Source organism: Akebia trifoliata, chromosome 10 (assembly GCF_017979445.1).
Source record: "Akebia trifoliata isolate Shusen 1 chromosome 10, ASM1797944v1, whole genome shotgun sequence".
NCBI classification, from domain to species: Eukaryota; Viridiplantae; Streptophyta; class Magnoliopsida; order Ranunculales; family Lardizabalaceae; genus Akebia; species Akebia trifoliata.
Window position 1 is genome coordinate 10997123 of NC_141384.1, and position 18957 is coordinate 11016079.

The 18957-nt window shown below is 37.6% G+C and overlaps 1 protein-coding gene across 1 annotated transcript; it reads right to left on the reverse strand.

Annotated features, from left to right (window-relative positions):
* Positions 1-5667: 5667 nt before the first annotated feature.
* LOC147393124 (uncharacterized) lies at positions 5668-15364 on the reverse strand. The gene is made up of 6 exons (XM_086455976.1): positions 15027-15364; positions 11347-11491; positions 10424-10684; positions 9476-9557; positions 8886-9082; positions 5668-6263 (listed from the first exon to the last, which is right to left on the reverse strand). The coding sequence occupies exons 1-6, from the start codon at positions 15242-15244 to the stop codon at positions 5970-5972; spliced, it is 1197 nt and encodes a 398-aa protein (XP_086312102.1). The 5' UTR covers positions 15245-15364; the 3' UTR covers positions 5668-5969.
* Between the last annotated feature and the right edge of the window lie 3593 nt (positions 15365-18957).

Below are 18957 nucleotides of genomic sequence, written 5' to 3' on the forward strand. Positions count from 1 at the left end.
GTACGAAAATGTATAGTATTTGTTATTTAGCTAAGTTAAGAGTAGAGTAGAAGATGGTGTAAAAATAGAGTTTTTTCATTAATACTGAGCGGCATATAAGGGAAATCCAAAAATGGGAGAGTAAAGGAAAAAAGCAGTAAAAGCAGAGTACATTAAAACCAAGAGATAGATCTTCATTTAGCAACAGACGACTAGTTGGCAGGAGATGAGACCTCAATAGGGTTGGGAAGATTGAATGTTTCGTCCTGATCGATGTCAATGATAGGGGCATGAGGTAGATCACTGCTAGGAGTAAACGAGTCGGTCTGTCTAGCTTGATTCAAATCTATGATCCATCCAACCTCCATAAGCTCACTAGGGACACGATACAGAATAGCAACTAGGTTCCCCTCCTCATCCAGTTGGAAGGGAAGGACTCGCCTGTAGTCACCAGACCAACTGAGAATCTCCCTAAGGGGGGGACCAGCAGTACCATCATAGTCCTTATTGTCTTCCTCGTCCTCATCTTCCTCATACTAAAGTCGAGTAGCCTCAAAGCCTTCGTGATAGGTCTTAGTAGAAATTTCCCCAGTTAGTTGAGAGTATTGGGCATGCAGTTAACCCAGCAGTTTCTTGGTCTCTACCTCATCCTCCTTGTCCTGCCCTGCCTTGACTAACTTAAGACCAGCCCTAAAGGAGCCTAGCTCAAGCTCTTACTGCTATACTTTTCTTGGAGATCCGCTAGTTCTACGTCTTTCATTTGCTCTCTCTCCTTGTAGTTGGCCAGTTTCAGTTGAAGAACACCCTAAGAATCTGTCAATTTTTTATTGTTGGCCTCCAAAACTAAGTTTGCCTTGGAATATTGAGCCAAGTTTGCCTCCATCTCCTCTTTGGACTCTTGAGAAAACTGGCTAAAGAATGCCAACTCAACTTAAAGCAAAGTGATTTTTTCCTCATACTCCCTAGTCAGGGTGGCTGCATGGTCCTCAGCTTCATGCCACTTCAAAAAGGCCAGGGTACCATAGGAGTTAGCCTACAAGAAAATAAAGTAGTTTAGTGAATAAAGCACAAAATGTAAAGAGCAAAAAGGAAAGAACTAAAAATTACCTACTATAGGCCATGAATGAACCGACCAAGGCCCAGATCAGCATTGGCCTGGTCCATAACATCCCAATCCTTGGGGGAAATGGAATGGGAGAGTAAGGAGGCAACGATAACAGGGTCCTCACTCAGCAACTCATGTTGAAGACATGATAGAAATAGGGCCGAAAATCGTTGTTTTCATTTCTATCCTAGAGGAATGCCCCACGACTTCTCCAAGAGAATGCTGCTTCCTACAGGGGAGTTATGAGGCCACTAGGGCCCTCTTACTTGGACTCCCCTGGGGTGAAAGGCTTCTCAAGCTCTTCCTTATTAGCCTGCGCCTCTTACATGGTTGGAGCTCAAGAACATGTTTGTGCTCCTTGATGGTGTCCACGCTCTACACTACCTGAGCATGAATCTCCTCTGGAAACTCAGTAGGAGCAACAATAAAAGTAGAAACAAAAGAAAAAGTAGAAGCATAAGCAGTCTACTCTCCAAGCACCAGCTTCTCTAGTATGGGTGGAAGCGCACGGAGCCAGATTCTTCTTCTTCCTACCCTAATTAGAGGGAAAAGTAGCCCTGACGGAAAGGGTGAAGGAAAAAGGATACTCCAAGAAGTCAATATTCATGACGTTGGAGGACCCTAAGGAAAATAGAAGAGAGGGAAGGGCAGGTAGAGAGGCAAAAGGAGAAGAAAAACCTTTCGAGATTTGTTCGGCCTGATCAAAGGGAGCCCGTCATGCAAGTGGCCGAGGTAAAAAAGAAGGGGAAGGATAGGTTTGATCTCCTTTAATCACCTCGTCGATCACCCTGGTTTGGAGACCCACTGCCACTAGGCCCCTATCTTTGGATGCTTTGCACTACTCTTTCCTAGCCTCAAAAGCAGAAAGGGCAGAAGAATCTGCAAAAAGGGAAAAAGTCAATGTTAGATTAAACTTTACAAAGGCTAAAAAATGGAGTGCAGCGAAGTGCCTAAAAAGTTGGATTTACCCTGGAAGGTTTGAGGGAACTTAAATCCCTCACGAGAAATGCCAGGGGCAAACTCCTAGTTCCTGGAGACAATCAAGGGGTCCTTGTACCACCTTTTGTCAACACTAGGGAGAGATGGAACCAATGCAACTGTTGCACTCTTGGAGAATAACGAGTAGTACCCAGGACGCTAAGGGATAGCTTTCAAGTTGTATTTGAAGAGGAATTCATTGGGGGCTATGCCCATTTTCTTTATTATCTCCACCAGGCGGTAAAAGTTACTGGATATTTGGCTTGGGACCCGGTTTATTTTACTCAACACTTCCCTGAGGAAGGGAGAGAGAAGGAAACTTAGGCCAACCTTGATTTGGTCGGCATAAACCATGATTTCCCCCTGACGACGCTTGTTAGGGTTGTTGGGGTCTTTGTAAACCTGAATGGACACAGAGGCAGGGATATAGAGTCTCTTCTAAAGTTAGGTCATATTGGTTGGCAGCTATTAAGAAATTAAGTTTGTAGAAAAAAGAAAATAAGAACAAAAGATTACCGTAGCCTGAGAGAGATAAAAATGACAATGAAGCAAAGAGAAAGAAAGAAAACGTCGTAAACGCAAAAAGACGAGGTCGCAAAGGCTATAACACAATGGGAGGAGAAGCCAGTGCAAGTTTCTTATTTATAGGAGAACATAAATGACTACGTATTCCTAGGAGGATAGCCTCATCCAACCTAACCGTCGTAGCCTGGGGAATAGTATAGACGTTAATAGGACATGTAGATGGCCATAGATAAGGGACAATTCGTCTCAACCATCAAAAAAGATTTGAAATGATACTACATTGAATGCATCGATTCATTAAGAGCAAAGGCAATGATAGAGAATCATGATAGCTAATTAAAATGAGGATACGTCTCTCGAAAAGACGACAAGATTTCGCGTCTCATCGAGAAGGGGTAATTATAAAGGGTAATATTCGCGCAATCATCCAACTCATACACGTGTCCAAGTCGGTTGAGTGGTACCATGCGCAGATCAGTATACAAAACGCTACCCAACAGAAGGGCGAGCTAAGGTAAAGAGCGCCTGGCCTAGCTAGAAGGGTAGCACAACACTGAACAAGACTGTTTGCCAAGCAGGATAGACCTGGTCAAAGAATATCCATAATTTTGGTTTGCGCATGTCAAGCCCCCAGAGATCTCGAAGGAGATCTCCCCAATATAGCATATCCAATCCCAAAGATCCCCGTTCTGTTTAGAATCCTAAGAATAAGGGGATCCTCCGGGATCACTTCCTATGAGAATGGGAAACCCTGATTCAAAGAAAAGATCTATAAATAGCACAATAAACATAAACTTAGGGATCTTTTGGCTGATTAAGAGTCTAACTAGTATATCCATTATTCCTCTACTACTCTAACTTAAGCGTCGAAATTTTTTTGGTAAGTACCACGCCGATGCTAACAAGGAGGTGGAGGGAACAACTTTAGATCTATGAGGCAGAGCCCATCAACACCATTCACCAAAATCTGGCCCCCACAATCTAGTCTCCAAAAGATCCAGAAGGGAGAGTAGCCTACTAAGCCTTGATAACGGTAGTCTCGTCGGCCCTGGTGGTCGACGAGGTCTCTTATGCCTTGATTGGAGCTTCAGGGCACCTGGAAGAGGCATCCAGGGTAGGAGGTGGTGTCTCCTTAGATCGAGGCCTCTTTTTTTGCGTTGACCTAATGTCCCAAGGTGCCGAGCTGGGTTGGGAAAGTGTTGGGAAGGGCGAAGTCTTCAAAATTGATGTTCATGTCTAGTGGGGGAAGGCTAGGATTTTTTGGAAAGGCTAATATTACGCTTGGCTAAAGAATAGGATTGGAAGAGTGGGCAAGTAGTAAAGACTAAATAAGGGTAGGAGAGTAAGCAGACACGGCTGGATCTGAGAAAATGTCAAAAGGTAGAGTAGAATACTCAGAACCTTGGTTGGTCAAACAAAGTGGGGGAATGGTGATCTAGGGGTGAACGGTCTTCTCAACTATCTTTTTCTTCCTAGTCTCCTCGGCTCGTTAGGCTTTCTTTGATTCAACGGTAGCAAGGGCAGATTGTTTTGAAACATTCAAAGAAATCTTAACCAGTCTGTCCAAGAACGAGTTCTCAACAAAGGTAGAGAAGTCATTACCTTGAAAGGTCTCAGGAGCCTTGTACCCTTCTTTCACCTCCCTAGCTCTGAACTCTCATTCCCCAAAGATGATTAGGAGGTCAATGAACTAGCTCTTATCAAAACTAGAGAGGTTTACCAGGGCATTACCCTTAGGTTTCGAAGACAAAGTAATACCCTATGCGACGAGAGATGGATTTGAGGTTGCAATCAGTGAGGAATTTAGTGGGGGAAATGCCCATCCTCTGAACAACCTCCACTAGTCTGTGAAAGTTACCAGACATCTGTCTTGGAGCCTTATTGATTCGGCTCAGGACCTCCCCGAGGTAAGGAGACAATGGAAAATGTAGGCCAGTTATGATCTACCCATGTAGACTACAATCTCCCCTAGGCGACAATCACTAAAATCCCCACAGAGTCAATTTTTGACCTCTTTGGTGATGGAGTACATTTTGCGTAGGGTGGTTATTGTATTAGACATGGTTTAAGAAGAAAATAGATGAAGGAAAGGAAAATATTGTTACCTCAGAGGAAATAGAAGAAGGATGAAGGATCGAAGTGTAAAAACAGAATGCATGAATGCTTCAAATCTCAAAAACAACAAAAAAGAAAAATCAAGATAGAAAAGAACATTCGAAACCTAAAACTTTTTTATTTATATTAAAAGATTTTGAACAGCAAGGCATGACTCATTGGATCATGTGTCAGATCAGAAATGGGTGACGCTTAATCGATTACACTGTCCAAAATATGAAATAATAGTTTATAATTATGATGAAACCTGAAATGAAACAGCACAATGATGAAAAGACAAAGCTTAAGTGACATTTAATGATGTTTGGGTCTCGTTTCTTGAGACGATAATTGAGGATTAATGTCATCTTGAAAGGGGGGTAATTGTAGAGGATTAAATCAATAAGGTATCTGGACCATACACGTGTCCAAGAAGTTATACTAGTGGGAGACTAGAACTAAGTGATTTTCTCCTAAGTGGTACCTAGGATACCCAACTCGTCTGAAGGGCAGAGCTAGAATATCAACTCTGTCCAGTATTTGAACTGAGCAAGGTAGACTTCTGGGTTGCCTCCGAATCAACCCAGATCCCTTGATTTGAGTAAAAATCCCAAGAATCAAGGGAGTGGATAACGGAATCCGAGAGAATACTTCCCTTCTCAATATCCTCTCCAAAAGTTAAATAATCCCTATTGGAGATCCCCGAAGATCAAGGATCTCAAAGAGATTCCTTATTCGAAGAGATTTCTCGGAGAGAACTATAAATAGAGGAGGAGACTTAGAAGGAGGGGTTTGAGAAATCAAAGAGTCCATGACTTTATCACCGGAGGATTTTTCGCAAGTACCACATTAGTATCACCACCGATCGGAGGGTGCAAGGAACGTAAGACGATTAGGAAGAGCTGAGTTGTAAGAGGTAACACGAAATCACCTCTACAACTATCGTTTATAAATTTATAAATAATTAAAAAAGAAAAAGAAAAAGGTACAAGCAATATTTTCTTTCAAAAATTACATTTAAATACAAGAAAACAAATATTAGCCAAACTGGTTTTCATGCTTCCCCAACTAAATGAGCTGCCCTTTTATAGGTTAACATACCTTCTAACATAACTACAAAACTTTACATCTGCTCTGAGTCTTCTGTAAGGCAATTTTTATCGAGACATGCTGCAAACCAACCAGGCTTAGGGAAAAAGAAAACACTGAGAAATCAACGTGTTAGTTGCATATTACAATTATTAATCAGCTAAGGATTCGCCCTCTGAGATCAGTCGCATTGGAAAGACTAGCGGTTGCTCCTACTCGACCCAGCTTGGCCAGTTGCAGCTCCATGCTCTGTGAACTTCTTCAAGATGCAAGCCATGGCGAGCTTGGCACCGAGGGACGAGTGGCCACGAGAAAGGCAAATAACACCTCCAAGGAGTAGTAAACCATTGGCTATCATTTTCTTTGAAGGTCTTCTCCAGAGTTTTTTCCCTTTGACTTCATCAATCTCTCCTCCGCCAATGACACCAATGGAAGGACCACCAACAAGGGCACTGGGAGTCGTGTCTGTCGAGGCATCTAACTCCCTTGGGACCTAAGAAAAAAGATAGAAAGAATGAAAGAAAGAAACCATTAGTCAACATAAAAGAAGCAAGTTGAGGATAGCAGTGCCCTCATTGAAGCATTATCATGATGAAAGCATAGGTCTTCCTGTCTTTTATGTCAGATTTCACAATGATAAAAGAAAAGACAACTTTAGATGGAATTTAATAGGATTCGTTCAGCCAACCCAAATTTTGGGAAATGGTTTTGATGATGACAGTGATGACATTTGCACCAGGATGATCAAACCCAGAACATGACTTGTAAAAACACAAGATATCATATGCCAAATTTGATTTGCGGCCTCAATTATAACAGTATCTAGAAGTTTACATTAAAAATTCGAAATCTACTAAATTTGTCTTCATATTTAAAACTTTGATAAGACAAAGTCAACTTATTTTTCTCACCAATTCTACAGGGAATTGGTGTTTGGACTCTTGAAAGTCAGAAAACACTCCATGGCTAGTGAATGAATTATAAGTTTGGAGAAATTTCAGAAAGTGTAGGAGTTTAAAAAAATAAATTGAAGTGAATATTAGATGAGGGAAAACATAAATCAAATGATGTTTTTACACAATAATTAGGTACAAGGGAGAGATAATTGTAAACTTACAAAAATGAGAAGACCTAAGTACAGCTAAACAGGTTAAAAGTAAAGACCAATCTCGGTGGAAGATAGGAAGGTTATGGAAAGTTAAGAGGGGCCATTTTCAGAAATTATTAAATGCATTGATAATATCAGGCTATCAAACTGACTATCCAGGTGTCAAATTTGGTTTATTTAACATTGCTTCCTATGTAAATCTACTCGATGATGTGAAATAAGGCATAGAAGCTCATACATTTTAAGCGAGGATCATCATGCAAGGTTCTGAAGCGGTAGATGTTTACCAAACTAGACGGATTGATACCTAGCGTCAGTTGCAGAGGAACAAGGACTCATGAATAGATATATTGACAACATTAAGCACATGTGTGAGGGATCAATAAGTCTCAGTAACTCAAGTGAGAACAAATGAAAGAAGAGACTAGTGGGTTCTCAGTTGCAATGGAAGAATACTGCTCATATCCAATTACAAGTCCTTTAGATTATGTTTTGATGATGAGCAGGGTGTTAATTTATGATAGTAGAGACTAGAAAGAAAATGCAACACTAAGGCCCTGTATGAAAGCTTACAAATAAATTCTTTCTGTGAAAAGAAATTTCCAACTTTTGAAAATTCCAGAACAATAAGGATTTCTATGCTTCCAAAGAGGGCTCAAAAGTATGGAACGATACCTTAGCAATTAGGGATTCTAGAGTAAATAATACCAATAAAATGTGTATGCAATGCAACTTTAGTTAGGACACACTAGGGATGAGAGCTACTATGATTGATGGGCAAGAAATTTCCCAAGGCATTCAGAGGCACCAATTCAACTTCTTCAGGGGTTACTTAGGAGGGAATCAGGCACATGGAGCACTCTTCTCACTGATATTGATATGGAGGGGTGACTATGACTTTACTTTTCTTTACTTTGCTTTGCTTAGGGAAAACTCTTCCCTAGTTTTACCTCTCCTTTTCTTTGAATAGATTCTCAACAATTTATCAAAAGAGAAACGGAGGGAGGGGGAGGGGGCGAGGTATGAAAGGGATGTTGTCCATAGAATTAGAACTGGGTAGTTAAAGTGAAGAAGCAGTTCTCTAGAATTATGGAGATGAGCGTGTGTCAATCAAAGAGAGAAAATTTATTCAAGGCAACAATATAAGACTAGTTTTGCTTTGTGGAGTAAAATGTTGCATGATCAAGAAACATGTTCATAGACTAAGTTTAGCAGAGCTGGGGATGTTGAGATTAATGAGGGGAAAGACTAGGAAAATACAAAAAAAATGAGAGCAAGGAAGGTCCCCCGTAAGATATAAAATGAAGCATAATCAACTGAGTTGGTTTAGGCATGTGCAATGAAACCCAATGATAGCACCAATAAAAAGCACTGTGGAATAGATTGAAATATATTTAAACGGGTGAGAGGAAAGTGGAGAGAAGAGAGTTGCTATTGGCACCACAACTTTTACTTATTACACCCCCGATGTCTTAAATTATTTATCAGCCCCCAATTAATGACTAAAACACACTATTCAAATATTATAAGGGTCTGGCTCAAACTACAATCTCAACATTGCGAAACATTATGGCACTCATTCAAACAATTTAGTAGTTGTTTAAAATTATGATTAGGCTCATATAAAATCCTAAACCCAAAAATCTAGCATTAAAAAAGCAGAGATATTTTCTATTGGCACCCCAACTTTTACTTATTCTCAATCATTCACTTATTTTCTTTATTTTCAATTGGGTGTAATAAGTAAAAGTTGGGGTGCCAATAGCAGCTCTCTAACAAAATTGATCTGAATAAAACCAGTAAGAGAAAAAAAAAAATCTAAAGATACATCTTAACAGATGATAGAAATCTAGTAGAATTGAATGGAGTAAAAGGATTCATGTTGACAACCCTACTCAAATGTGAGAGTTTGGACTCCAATACTCAGAGCCCAGCCAAACCTAGTGGTACCATGCCAAGGGAAAAATTAAAAGCTGTAGATGGTTGGAATCTGGAAATAGTTCTTACCTTCTTCATAAGAGAGACTGCATTCACGACTGATCTTGATTGAGAAAGACTAATGGGAGTGTACTTGCGAAGTGCAGCATCCATCTTACACACATAACTCCATATACCTTTGGCAAAGGCTAGTTTTGCCATCTCCACGTTCAACCCAGCGTCTTCTTGGTGCACCATTTTGATTTCACAAGCATCTCTTCCAGGTACTGCAATTTGAAAATTCGGAACCAAAAAAAAACAGATTCAACCATCTGAAGTCAATCATCCATGTAATGGATTTCATGCCTTCAGTATCCCACAATGTGGATCTCGAGCTCCAACAAAAGAATAGCTTTATCAACCTACGGCTTTTTTCTTTAAAAAAAATTAAATTAAATTAAATTCTTATTTGATTTCCATTTCTCTGTTAATACTACCCTGAACAGACCTCAGACAAGTATTCATGGGACCTGTGTTTAGAAGCTTCGATTTTACGTAGAATCAGTTTTAGATTTCTGGCTGACATGGCCAAATTTCAAGTTTCATAACATTGGATAGAAATAGAAACAAGTAACTGTGTCGAATAAAAATATATTAAGAATCATAATTCAGATGCTTGCCTTTCCTGATTCGCCAGCCAGATCTGAAAAATCCTACACGTACATACTTCTTCAGTCGTGGTGCCAAAGCATGCTCACATTCCTAATGGTGGTCATTACAGTACAGGAAACAATATAAGGAATTATTTTGGTAGTCAAGGCTTGCACGACAGAGAAAGTAAAAAAAAATCTGGGAAACGATTAATTACTATAAAATTAAAATATAGTTAATAGCTACAAAGTTTCAGCCATTTTGATTTGTCTTTCTGATCTCACCACCACCACGAACAACAACAATGTCAAGTTAATAGCAATACTAGTTTTAGGTATGTGCCACAGGTATTCAATAAGTTCAAACATATCAAAATGCTCGCCACGTAGGATATCAACAAATTGATTCCATTAAAACCGAAAAAAGCTCTCCAACAGAGGGGGGGGGGGGGGGGGGGCAGTTTCTGAAAAGAGTATTTTCTAGCTAATAAACCAGGCCCACCAAACAACCTATTTAAAAAGATTTATCAAACGAATTTCATTAAAAAGAAAAAAAACCCACAAGTGTTTGCCACATATATTCAAGCATGATTAGTAAGCTTGCAGATACCACTTTTGGAGGACAGTATACTAATTAACACCCAACCATGTAGCACCAATGGTTGGTATGTATCTATCCCTAGTGGGAGGTCTTGGTTTCTATCCAAGAAGGGTAGGCTTCCTCCATGAAGGCAGGCTTGAAATTGCCTTATCGCTTAGGTAAGCCGGGTTGGAAGGATCCAACCCTCCGTCCAGCCCCCACATCCAACCACAAAGCAAAATAGAAGTAGATGAAGGAAACTAATCAAGGTCATGTTAATGCGACATGCTAGTGAGCCCAAACATTCACGCAGCCTCAAAAGCAATCGCTTGCAGGGTCAACATGTTTTTTCTTTACATTCTTTAGATTGGCTCAACATGAATTTTAGTAAGTCATACCTTTATAAAGCAGTAGAAGGTCTTCTCTTTCCCTTCCCATACTCGCCAGGCCAATATGTACTCTCTCGGTGTCAAAAGTGGGAATTTTTTGATTGTGCGTCCAATTTCTGTTCCATTAATTTCATCAACCATCAACTGCTCATGCTCGACCAAGGTTTTGTCCCATTGTTTTCTATACTCATTGTCCATGTAAAAGTCTCTTAATAGCTCAGTAGAGCAATTCTCGAATGTTGTCACACTTATGTATTTCAGAGGAGCATCCTGAAAAGCAAAGAATAGAAGCACCATTTCAAATAAACTTTCAGAGAAACTTGCTGGTTGAAATCAACTGTCTTGAATATATTTGATCAGGCTACAAGTGATAATCAGAACTCAAGTACCAAACAAAAATCAATCACAGTGAATTATTTTTTAACTTCTCCGTGACACACTAGAACAAAGAAAAATGCAACAAACTGTGTCCACAGACTTATAACAAGAAGAATTTTCCATGTAGGTATGTGACACTGGCCGACAAACTTTACCAAAAAAACTTAATTCAAATAATTTGTTTTTAGCCATTACTAGTATATTGGTTATACGAACTGAAATATAATATATATCATCTTACTTAATACATACATTCCATCTTTTAAATTAACATGAACTAAAGTATTTCAAAAGCATAAATCTTCCCACATATGGAATAAGACATTACAAACACGTCACTGTATCAGGTTAGAGGGATCAATGTATTGACACTTCATATCAAGGTCAGATGCCGACAAGCGTCTATGACTTTGTTAGATAACCATAAGCACTTTCTGATGAATACAATACCAAATCCTTTCTTGGAGTTCTGAAGATTCCTAAATGCATAAGTAGCCTAAAAGAAAGTACTAAAGCATTGATATCCATGTTACTATGCAGAATAGAAAACTAACCTTTGGCTTGCAACATTTCGCATTGTACGATAAACAGCCATTTCTTTTGTCTATGACATTGTTCCATTTCTCATCATCATCCAACTTACCATCCAACTTGTTCATAAGAAATTTTAAGTCCACATCAGATATGATTTCTGAGATCCTGTAAAAAAGGAAATACTCTTACACTGGTTACAAAAATGTGAAACCTATATAAGACTTCATGTCCTTAATGTCAAAGATAGTTCACATAAAACTAGCATAGATCTTACACACAGGCAAGTCTAAAATATGGGGGATTAATTCAACTATTTTTTTTATAACATATTGAGTTCTAAACCAACTCAGAAAATCTACTTCTAATCAACTGTCAAGTTGCACATTACAACCTAGGGAACATATATCTCAATGATTTTGATATTTACAAAGTCATGGAGGACAATCAATTAAGTTAACAAAAGTAAATATTATCAAATTACACATAATTTCTAGTCCATTTAGGAACAGTTCTGTTGAATATTGTAATTTTCATGTAGATGACTACGTCTAAGGAGTCCCTGGATGATCAGGGTTCTAATGTTTTTTTGAAGATGTGATGCCTAAGGAGCAACCCACATCACTGCCATAAGATTGAGTGATCATCAAATTGAGCTAGTTCCTAGAACCAAGCTTCCTACAACGAGGCCATAACGAATGAGACCTCCAAAATTTTTTGAATTACATAAACTTGATGCACTCTTGGAGTCCATGCTCATTTGGCCATCCAAGGTCCCTAATGGGGCATTTATCTTGTTCTAGTGCAAGGATGATGGGTTCCTACTTTATGTGTGGACAACACAAGGTCACCCATCAAGAACAAGTATCCTATCCCACTCATTGCTAACTTGTTTGACCAGCTTGGTTCCATCAAATACTTCTTGAAGTTGGATCTAAAAGAGGGTTATTATTAAGTGTGAATCGTAGATGGGGATGAACCAAAGACAAGATGCTCCACTAGATATTGGCCCTACAAATTCCTAGTTATTCCATTTAGCTTGATCAACACTCTAGATACATTCTACACTCTAATGAATGAGCTCTCTAGAAAGTATCTCAACAAGTTTATCGTGGGGTAGCTCGAAGTCTTTGTGTTGTACATCTCAACAAAAGAAGAAACATGCAAATCTAGGGCTGCAGCTTGGGCGAGTAGGTCCTAGCTCAACTTGATTGATGGGCAAGCCTAGGTGAAGGCTATGTAGAACTTGAGTTGAGCCTGGATTAGAATAACTCAGCCTAACCTTAATTCGGGTTGAGCTCAAGTTGAGGGCTTGAGCAATCCAACTTAACCCAAACCCATCAAAAGAATTTTTTCTTATTTGGATTTTCGGTTCCATCTTATTATTGTGGAAAGTTGGATATTATTAATTTGGACTTTGGTTTGGCCAAGTTTGTTTGAATATTGCTTCAATGATGGATTTGGAAGTTTTAAGCAATTTTATTTACTATCGATTATGTTTATGATGTTGATTGGGTTATTTGCTAGCAAATACTTGGTGGAGGCCACGACGACTTCACTTGTGTATGGATAATGCTGGTTTTTGGTTTGGTTTGGTTTGGCATTTAGGTCCTTTTTCATTAGTTTGTGGGAAGACTTAACTCAAGCCGCAATGTCATCAGTTTAAAAACATATATAGGAATCTCAAATATTAACCAAGATGCCTACATGCCTTTGTGAACTCAATCTTCTCTAATAGATACAAAATGAAAATACCCTTGCCTTCAACCTAAGATAAAAAATCATTTAATTTCTATTCCCAAAACCAGTCATCTTCGACATCATGGGTAAATTTTTTTACCTTAATTAATCTACTCTAACCTTCAAACCTAAAGAACAAGATCGGATTTTTGAAGTAGAAGATGAGATTTTTTTTAATGATAATTCTAGGGTTTTCTATAAAGGGATTAAGGCGATGTTTTTTTTATATAAGTTGAAGGGTATGAAGATGACTGGTCTTAGGAAAAAAAATGAAGGGTTCTTAGTTAAGGTTGAAGATGAGCGTAACTAGGTTGTCTTTATTAGTGTAGAAAAGAAAAACAAGGACAATGTGACATGTCTTCAGAAAACATGAGGATATCTCAAATATTCACCCAAATTAGAAAACAAGGTCAATGTGGAGGGGTGTCCAAATCAGCCAAAATATTGTGGGGGGAGGCATGTGATTAGTTTGAAAACATAGATTATCTCAAATATCTACTAAAAAATGAGGGGACATGTCATCGATTTGAAAGAAAAGGTGTGCCTCAAATATTCATCAAAAAATTGAGGAACAAGTGAATAACAAAGTTATCGTTGAAAACATAGTGGTATTTCAAATATTAACAAAATAAAGGGGTTTATAAGAAACCCACGAAATTGAGGAGGGGAGCAAACAAGGGGTGGGTGGGCGTGGGGGGTGCGTGCGGAGGTGGGGGAGGGGGCAAGTTTAATATATATTATAATTATGGGGTAGGCTTTTGTAATTTATAAAAATCTTGTGGGGAGCAAGTGCCCCCATTGTAAATCCGTCCCATAGAGCTCAGGCTCAATGACCAGGTTGAGTTTAGCTCAGGTTGAAGGCTTTGGCACTTGAGTTGAGCCTAGGTTTACCCTCCAGATGCCCAAGTTGCAGCTCTGTATGCAACACCTTTGCCTTGTACTTCACGTACTGTGGGACAACCATTTCATGTGAAGAAAGAGAAATGCTCTTCTACTCAAAAGTAAAGCATGTTTTTTAGCACATGACTAAAGGAGGGAAAATTCATATGGACATGGAGAAAGTGCGTGCCATTGGCAAATGGAAGACCCCCATGACCATCTCAAAGTTGAGATCAATCTTTTTCCTTGTGAACGTTTATTCAAGGCTACTCTAAGCATGTCAAACCTCTCATTGAATAACAAAAGAAGGAATATGCATGATTCACTAACTGAATTTGAAGAACTTGCCCAAAGCTGAAGAAAGCTGGGCGAGTACAAAGACCTTATTATCATTGACGAAAAAGATCGAAGAGTCTCTCTAGGTGTGCATGTGCGTGCTTTTATTGGCCTTTGTATCATTCTCGGCTCATTTATAGGTCCAATATGATTGGCTCATAAAAGCAATATTCCTTTCTAAAAGGAGGTGAAATGATAAGGATTCTCTTTGAGGGAATTGGTAAAGACCGTTGCCTTCCAAAGTGAGATCGTGTACAACGTGATAAAAGTTTACTTTAGGGCATTTGCCCATCACCACTGTCTCCCATGTTTGCTTGTGCCTTGCCTTTTTGGGTTTTCTAGGCTTACTTGCAAGTCACAACCTACAATTGTTGTACAGTTAACATTTGAAATGAACATTACCATAACACTTATGTACTCCAACTATCCATAAACGAAACCAATATATCAACTTCATTTGAGCACAAATTTCTACAATATTTCACCAATCTAGTAATATAAATCAATTTTTCATTCAATAATAGTTAACAACATGAATTGATAACCAGGGAAACAATTGACACACACATACACAATTCTTATTGAAGGATTGATTACTTGAGATATTCTAAAGTATAGAGATTCTTCTACTGTGGAATCCAACAAAAAAAACATAAAGTAACCAGACCTCAAGCAAGTAAATTCATGAGATGGCGAAGTAATTAAACTACACAAATCGAAAGAATTGAACCAAAAATCAAATTGTTACCTGGTTCGGGAATTCCTATCAAGAGATTCCGTAGTTTTCGAATCTCCTGAAATGGATCTGCGACGCCTCGCAGAAAAAGCCCGTACAGATTGGCAAACTAAGATAAAAATCAGGATGACAAGCGTCGCCCATCCACCATGAACGTTTTTGCGCCAGAATTCTTCAGACCCAACAAATATTCCCGCCAAATTCCTGGAACCAACCCAATTTTTTTCCATTTTCAGTAAAAGATCTCTTGGAATTTCTTCGATTTGAAATTGTGGCAAAAGTCTTGTGTTCTCAGATCATTGTTATTATTACAGTGTCACTTTGGAGATTACGAATCGAATGTGTAAAGGAGGTGTCGTGGACTTTTAGGTTTATATCGAGTCTCTCCTCGAGATATACGCTGTCACATATCTCAAGGAAATGAATCCAAATGTTTATTTTCTTAATTTCCTCATTTTCCAAAATAAAATTATAATCAATTTTTCTTATTTCTCTATAATTTTTCTTATAAAATTATAAGGTGCCTAACACTTTTCTTATCCCTCAATCGAACTTCCTTACTTTAGATCTCTAGTAAATCAAAATTCCTTCATCTTTTAAATATGGGAATTACTATAATTCAAAGAAAAATAGATTTAATTTTTTTTTTAATAATGTCCATTCGCATTTTAATTGAATGACGACAACTCCTTAACCTGTGTAGATGAATTCAAACCCCTAAAAATTTCAAAACCACTTATCTACACTATTAATTTCTTTTTCTTTTGGATCGTTTTTCTCTGGTCCTTTTTCATTTTTTCCCTTATCCATTAAGTCTAGAAATCCTAAAAAAAACTCTAAAATTAGGATTTTCAATCAAATCAAAACCAATAAATTCCAATATAGTGTTTCCTTATTATTACATTATTGATGGAAAATTTTGATTAACGAGGACAAGTTAGTAGTTTGCATAAAATTTTTGTAAATCTAGTCAAATATTTCATTCAATTACTGGATAATACTGAATGAACGAAGGAGTAGGAAAAGGATTTGTGTAGTTGATTCCTAATCTTTGAGAGAATGATTATGATCTAGTGAGTAAAAGTGTGCTAAAAAAATCAGCAGTCAAATCTTTTTTCTACAAAACAAAAATAAATTCTTGAAGAAATAACTCTGCCAAAATTGATTTCATTAGAAAATATCGCTAGTTTTTCATGGCACATGGAGAAAATAGCAACAAATTTTAGAAAAGAAGTTAGGATTTTTCTCATCCTGTCTTGTGAGAAAACCATTTTCACAACCGAATATTTTCAATTCTTGATTGAAAAAAAATAAAAGAATTTTTTTTAGATAAAAAAAATTGTTTTTCTTTCTAAATTCCAAATCAAGCATTGGATAAGAACTTCAAGGTAAGAATAGTACGTGTGGGGGTGTGAACGTGTGCTGTGGAAATCCTTGTGGGTCACTGTTTCCAAGTTCCAGCCACTACTTTTTTTATTTATAATTATATTTTGCAAGACAAACACATGACTCATTTCTCTGAGTTCAATTTGGATAAGGTTGGTTGGTTGATAAATTCCAAAAAACCCACTAGTGGTTGTGGTTTTAGATGACTCAAGGTGTGAGTAGACTCAAGCCAAAACACATTCAGATCATTATATATGGGTGGCGTTCGGCTAACAATCTTAAGATGATAAAATGCTGCTAAAACGTTTGTTCTATGTAGGTTAGAAATTTCTTAAACTAGCTTTAATAGGCTTAGAAGTTTTAAATTCGATTGATTTTTGGTGATAATGAACTCCTCACCATAGAGATCATCCTCACAAAAAATCAGCACAATCACAAATTTCTAACTCACATAGGACAAACATTTTGACAGCGTTTTGTCATCTTAAGATTGTCGGCCGAACACCACCCTATATATGTTACCTTTACACTATATTGCCTATCCTAAATCAAAACAAGGAGAGTTGGTGATTAGAGTAAAATATTATCATCTCCTATCATGAATCTTGATCCAACATCTCATTTCATTCGTGGTATGACATTCTCTGAAAACGAGGTATTACAAAAGAGTTAGTTTGCAGTTAGAAGTAGGACGTAAGACGTGGATATGGAGGAATAAGATTTTCTTTGCTGACACCAAATTTTTGGGATAAGACTTTGATGATGATAAGAAGGGAAAATATGCCAAAAAAGGAAGAAGGTTTTTGTGGATGGTAATCACGAAAGCCAGCCCCTTGACTTTGATAAATGCAAATCTAAGTTCATCAATTCTGTTTGTCCAAATGACAAGTTGCAAGTTTAAAAATTGGCACATTTGCTTTCTTAGGAGATTCAATTTGACATGCTTCTATTAGCTTTTTATTCTTGCAATTTTAGCATTTGGATGGTATTTAATTATGGATTTTCCCAGCCTCAAATAATGTCAAATGCAAGATTAAGATGGGAGGAAAAATAAAGGTTTACCAAGGATTAGTAATAGCTTCCTAGGAATCAGTTTCATTAAGGTATACATGGGAACATCTTCACATCTCATTGGTATTTGATGCAGTGTAAAACATCATTTGGGTTATTATTTTCCTTTAATTATTAATCCATAAAATTATACCCACGTTTGAGGTAGCGAACTAAACATAGGGTTGAGATAAGAAGATAATCCTACGAATTAGTGTGGATACAAATTCGGGCTTAAAATGGGTCGGATTTTATTTGAAATCCGATTGATCTGAATTTGAATTTAGTGGATCTGTTTCCTTCAAGTATACCCAGATTAAAAAATGGTTCAGATATGAGTTGATGTTCCTTAACCCAAGTCGGATCCAGATCAGATACGAATCCATCCTTATATCCACATAGATCCGAATGATATATTATTTTGTAAGTTATATTTTTTAAAATACATTTTTTTAACCAACAAGTGTTGGGTGCAATGGTCGAGGCCTCCCTCCAAAAAGGAAGAAGTATTGAGTTCAAGTTACCTTACGTTTAGATATTTTTAATGTTTATTAAAATAGCCTTAAACGATTCGAAATTAATTCGGTCAGGTTGGATCCATATACAGGTTTAGTGAAAGTAAAAAAATAATTCGAATATGATTTTAGCTAGTAAGTTCCGAGTTGGATAAAAAATTTGGATATGAATATGAATATACTGATATTCGACCCAAACCTAACCTGATTTAAGCCTTAATACAAATGCCTAGGAAATCTATAATGATCCCCAAGAAACCTGTGTTTTTTTATTCCCATATATATCGTTTGTTCACAAGGGTGAAACTATATACAGAGGGATGTGGGAGCTGGAGACGAGGAGCAAGGTGTTTCCCCCATTTTTAGTCGCTCTCTATAGTTGGGAATTGTTTCTGAGATCTGATTTGGGGGAATAATGATGAATTCTTGGTTGATCTCGTATCCACCGCAAGGAAGAGGATCCATGATCCAACCCTATAATACGGCAATGTGATCGGTTCTAATCAATTAAACATTTTGGATCTGATTTGAGATGTTCTTTATGGATTACAAATTGAAGAAAATAAATTAAATAAAAGAAGATTGCAAGAAAGAACAAGAGAAGAAGAACAATAAATTGGATGAGAAATGTAATAAAAATATGAATTTCATTCATAAAATCTAAGACAAAAGTAAGAATTTACAAATTTCGAATTCCATTAATAGATGTTCTCTTCATCAACTTCTCCATTCTTCTCTCTTAGATCTACTTTTTCTCTCCTCTTTCTCATTCTCTCCAATCTCTCTTTCTCTGAGACTAAATTGTGTCTACAAATAAATTATGATTTCTTTTTAAGATTTCTCCTCTATTTATAAAATGAGAATCTTGAAATTATTACTATCTTCCTCATTTACAACTTTACCATTATTACAGAGTACTCCCTCGGTACTTACAGTTACAATTATTACAAATTAACCCTTTACTTACAAATCAACTCTAATTACACTACCCC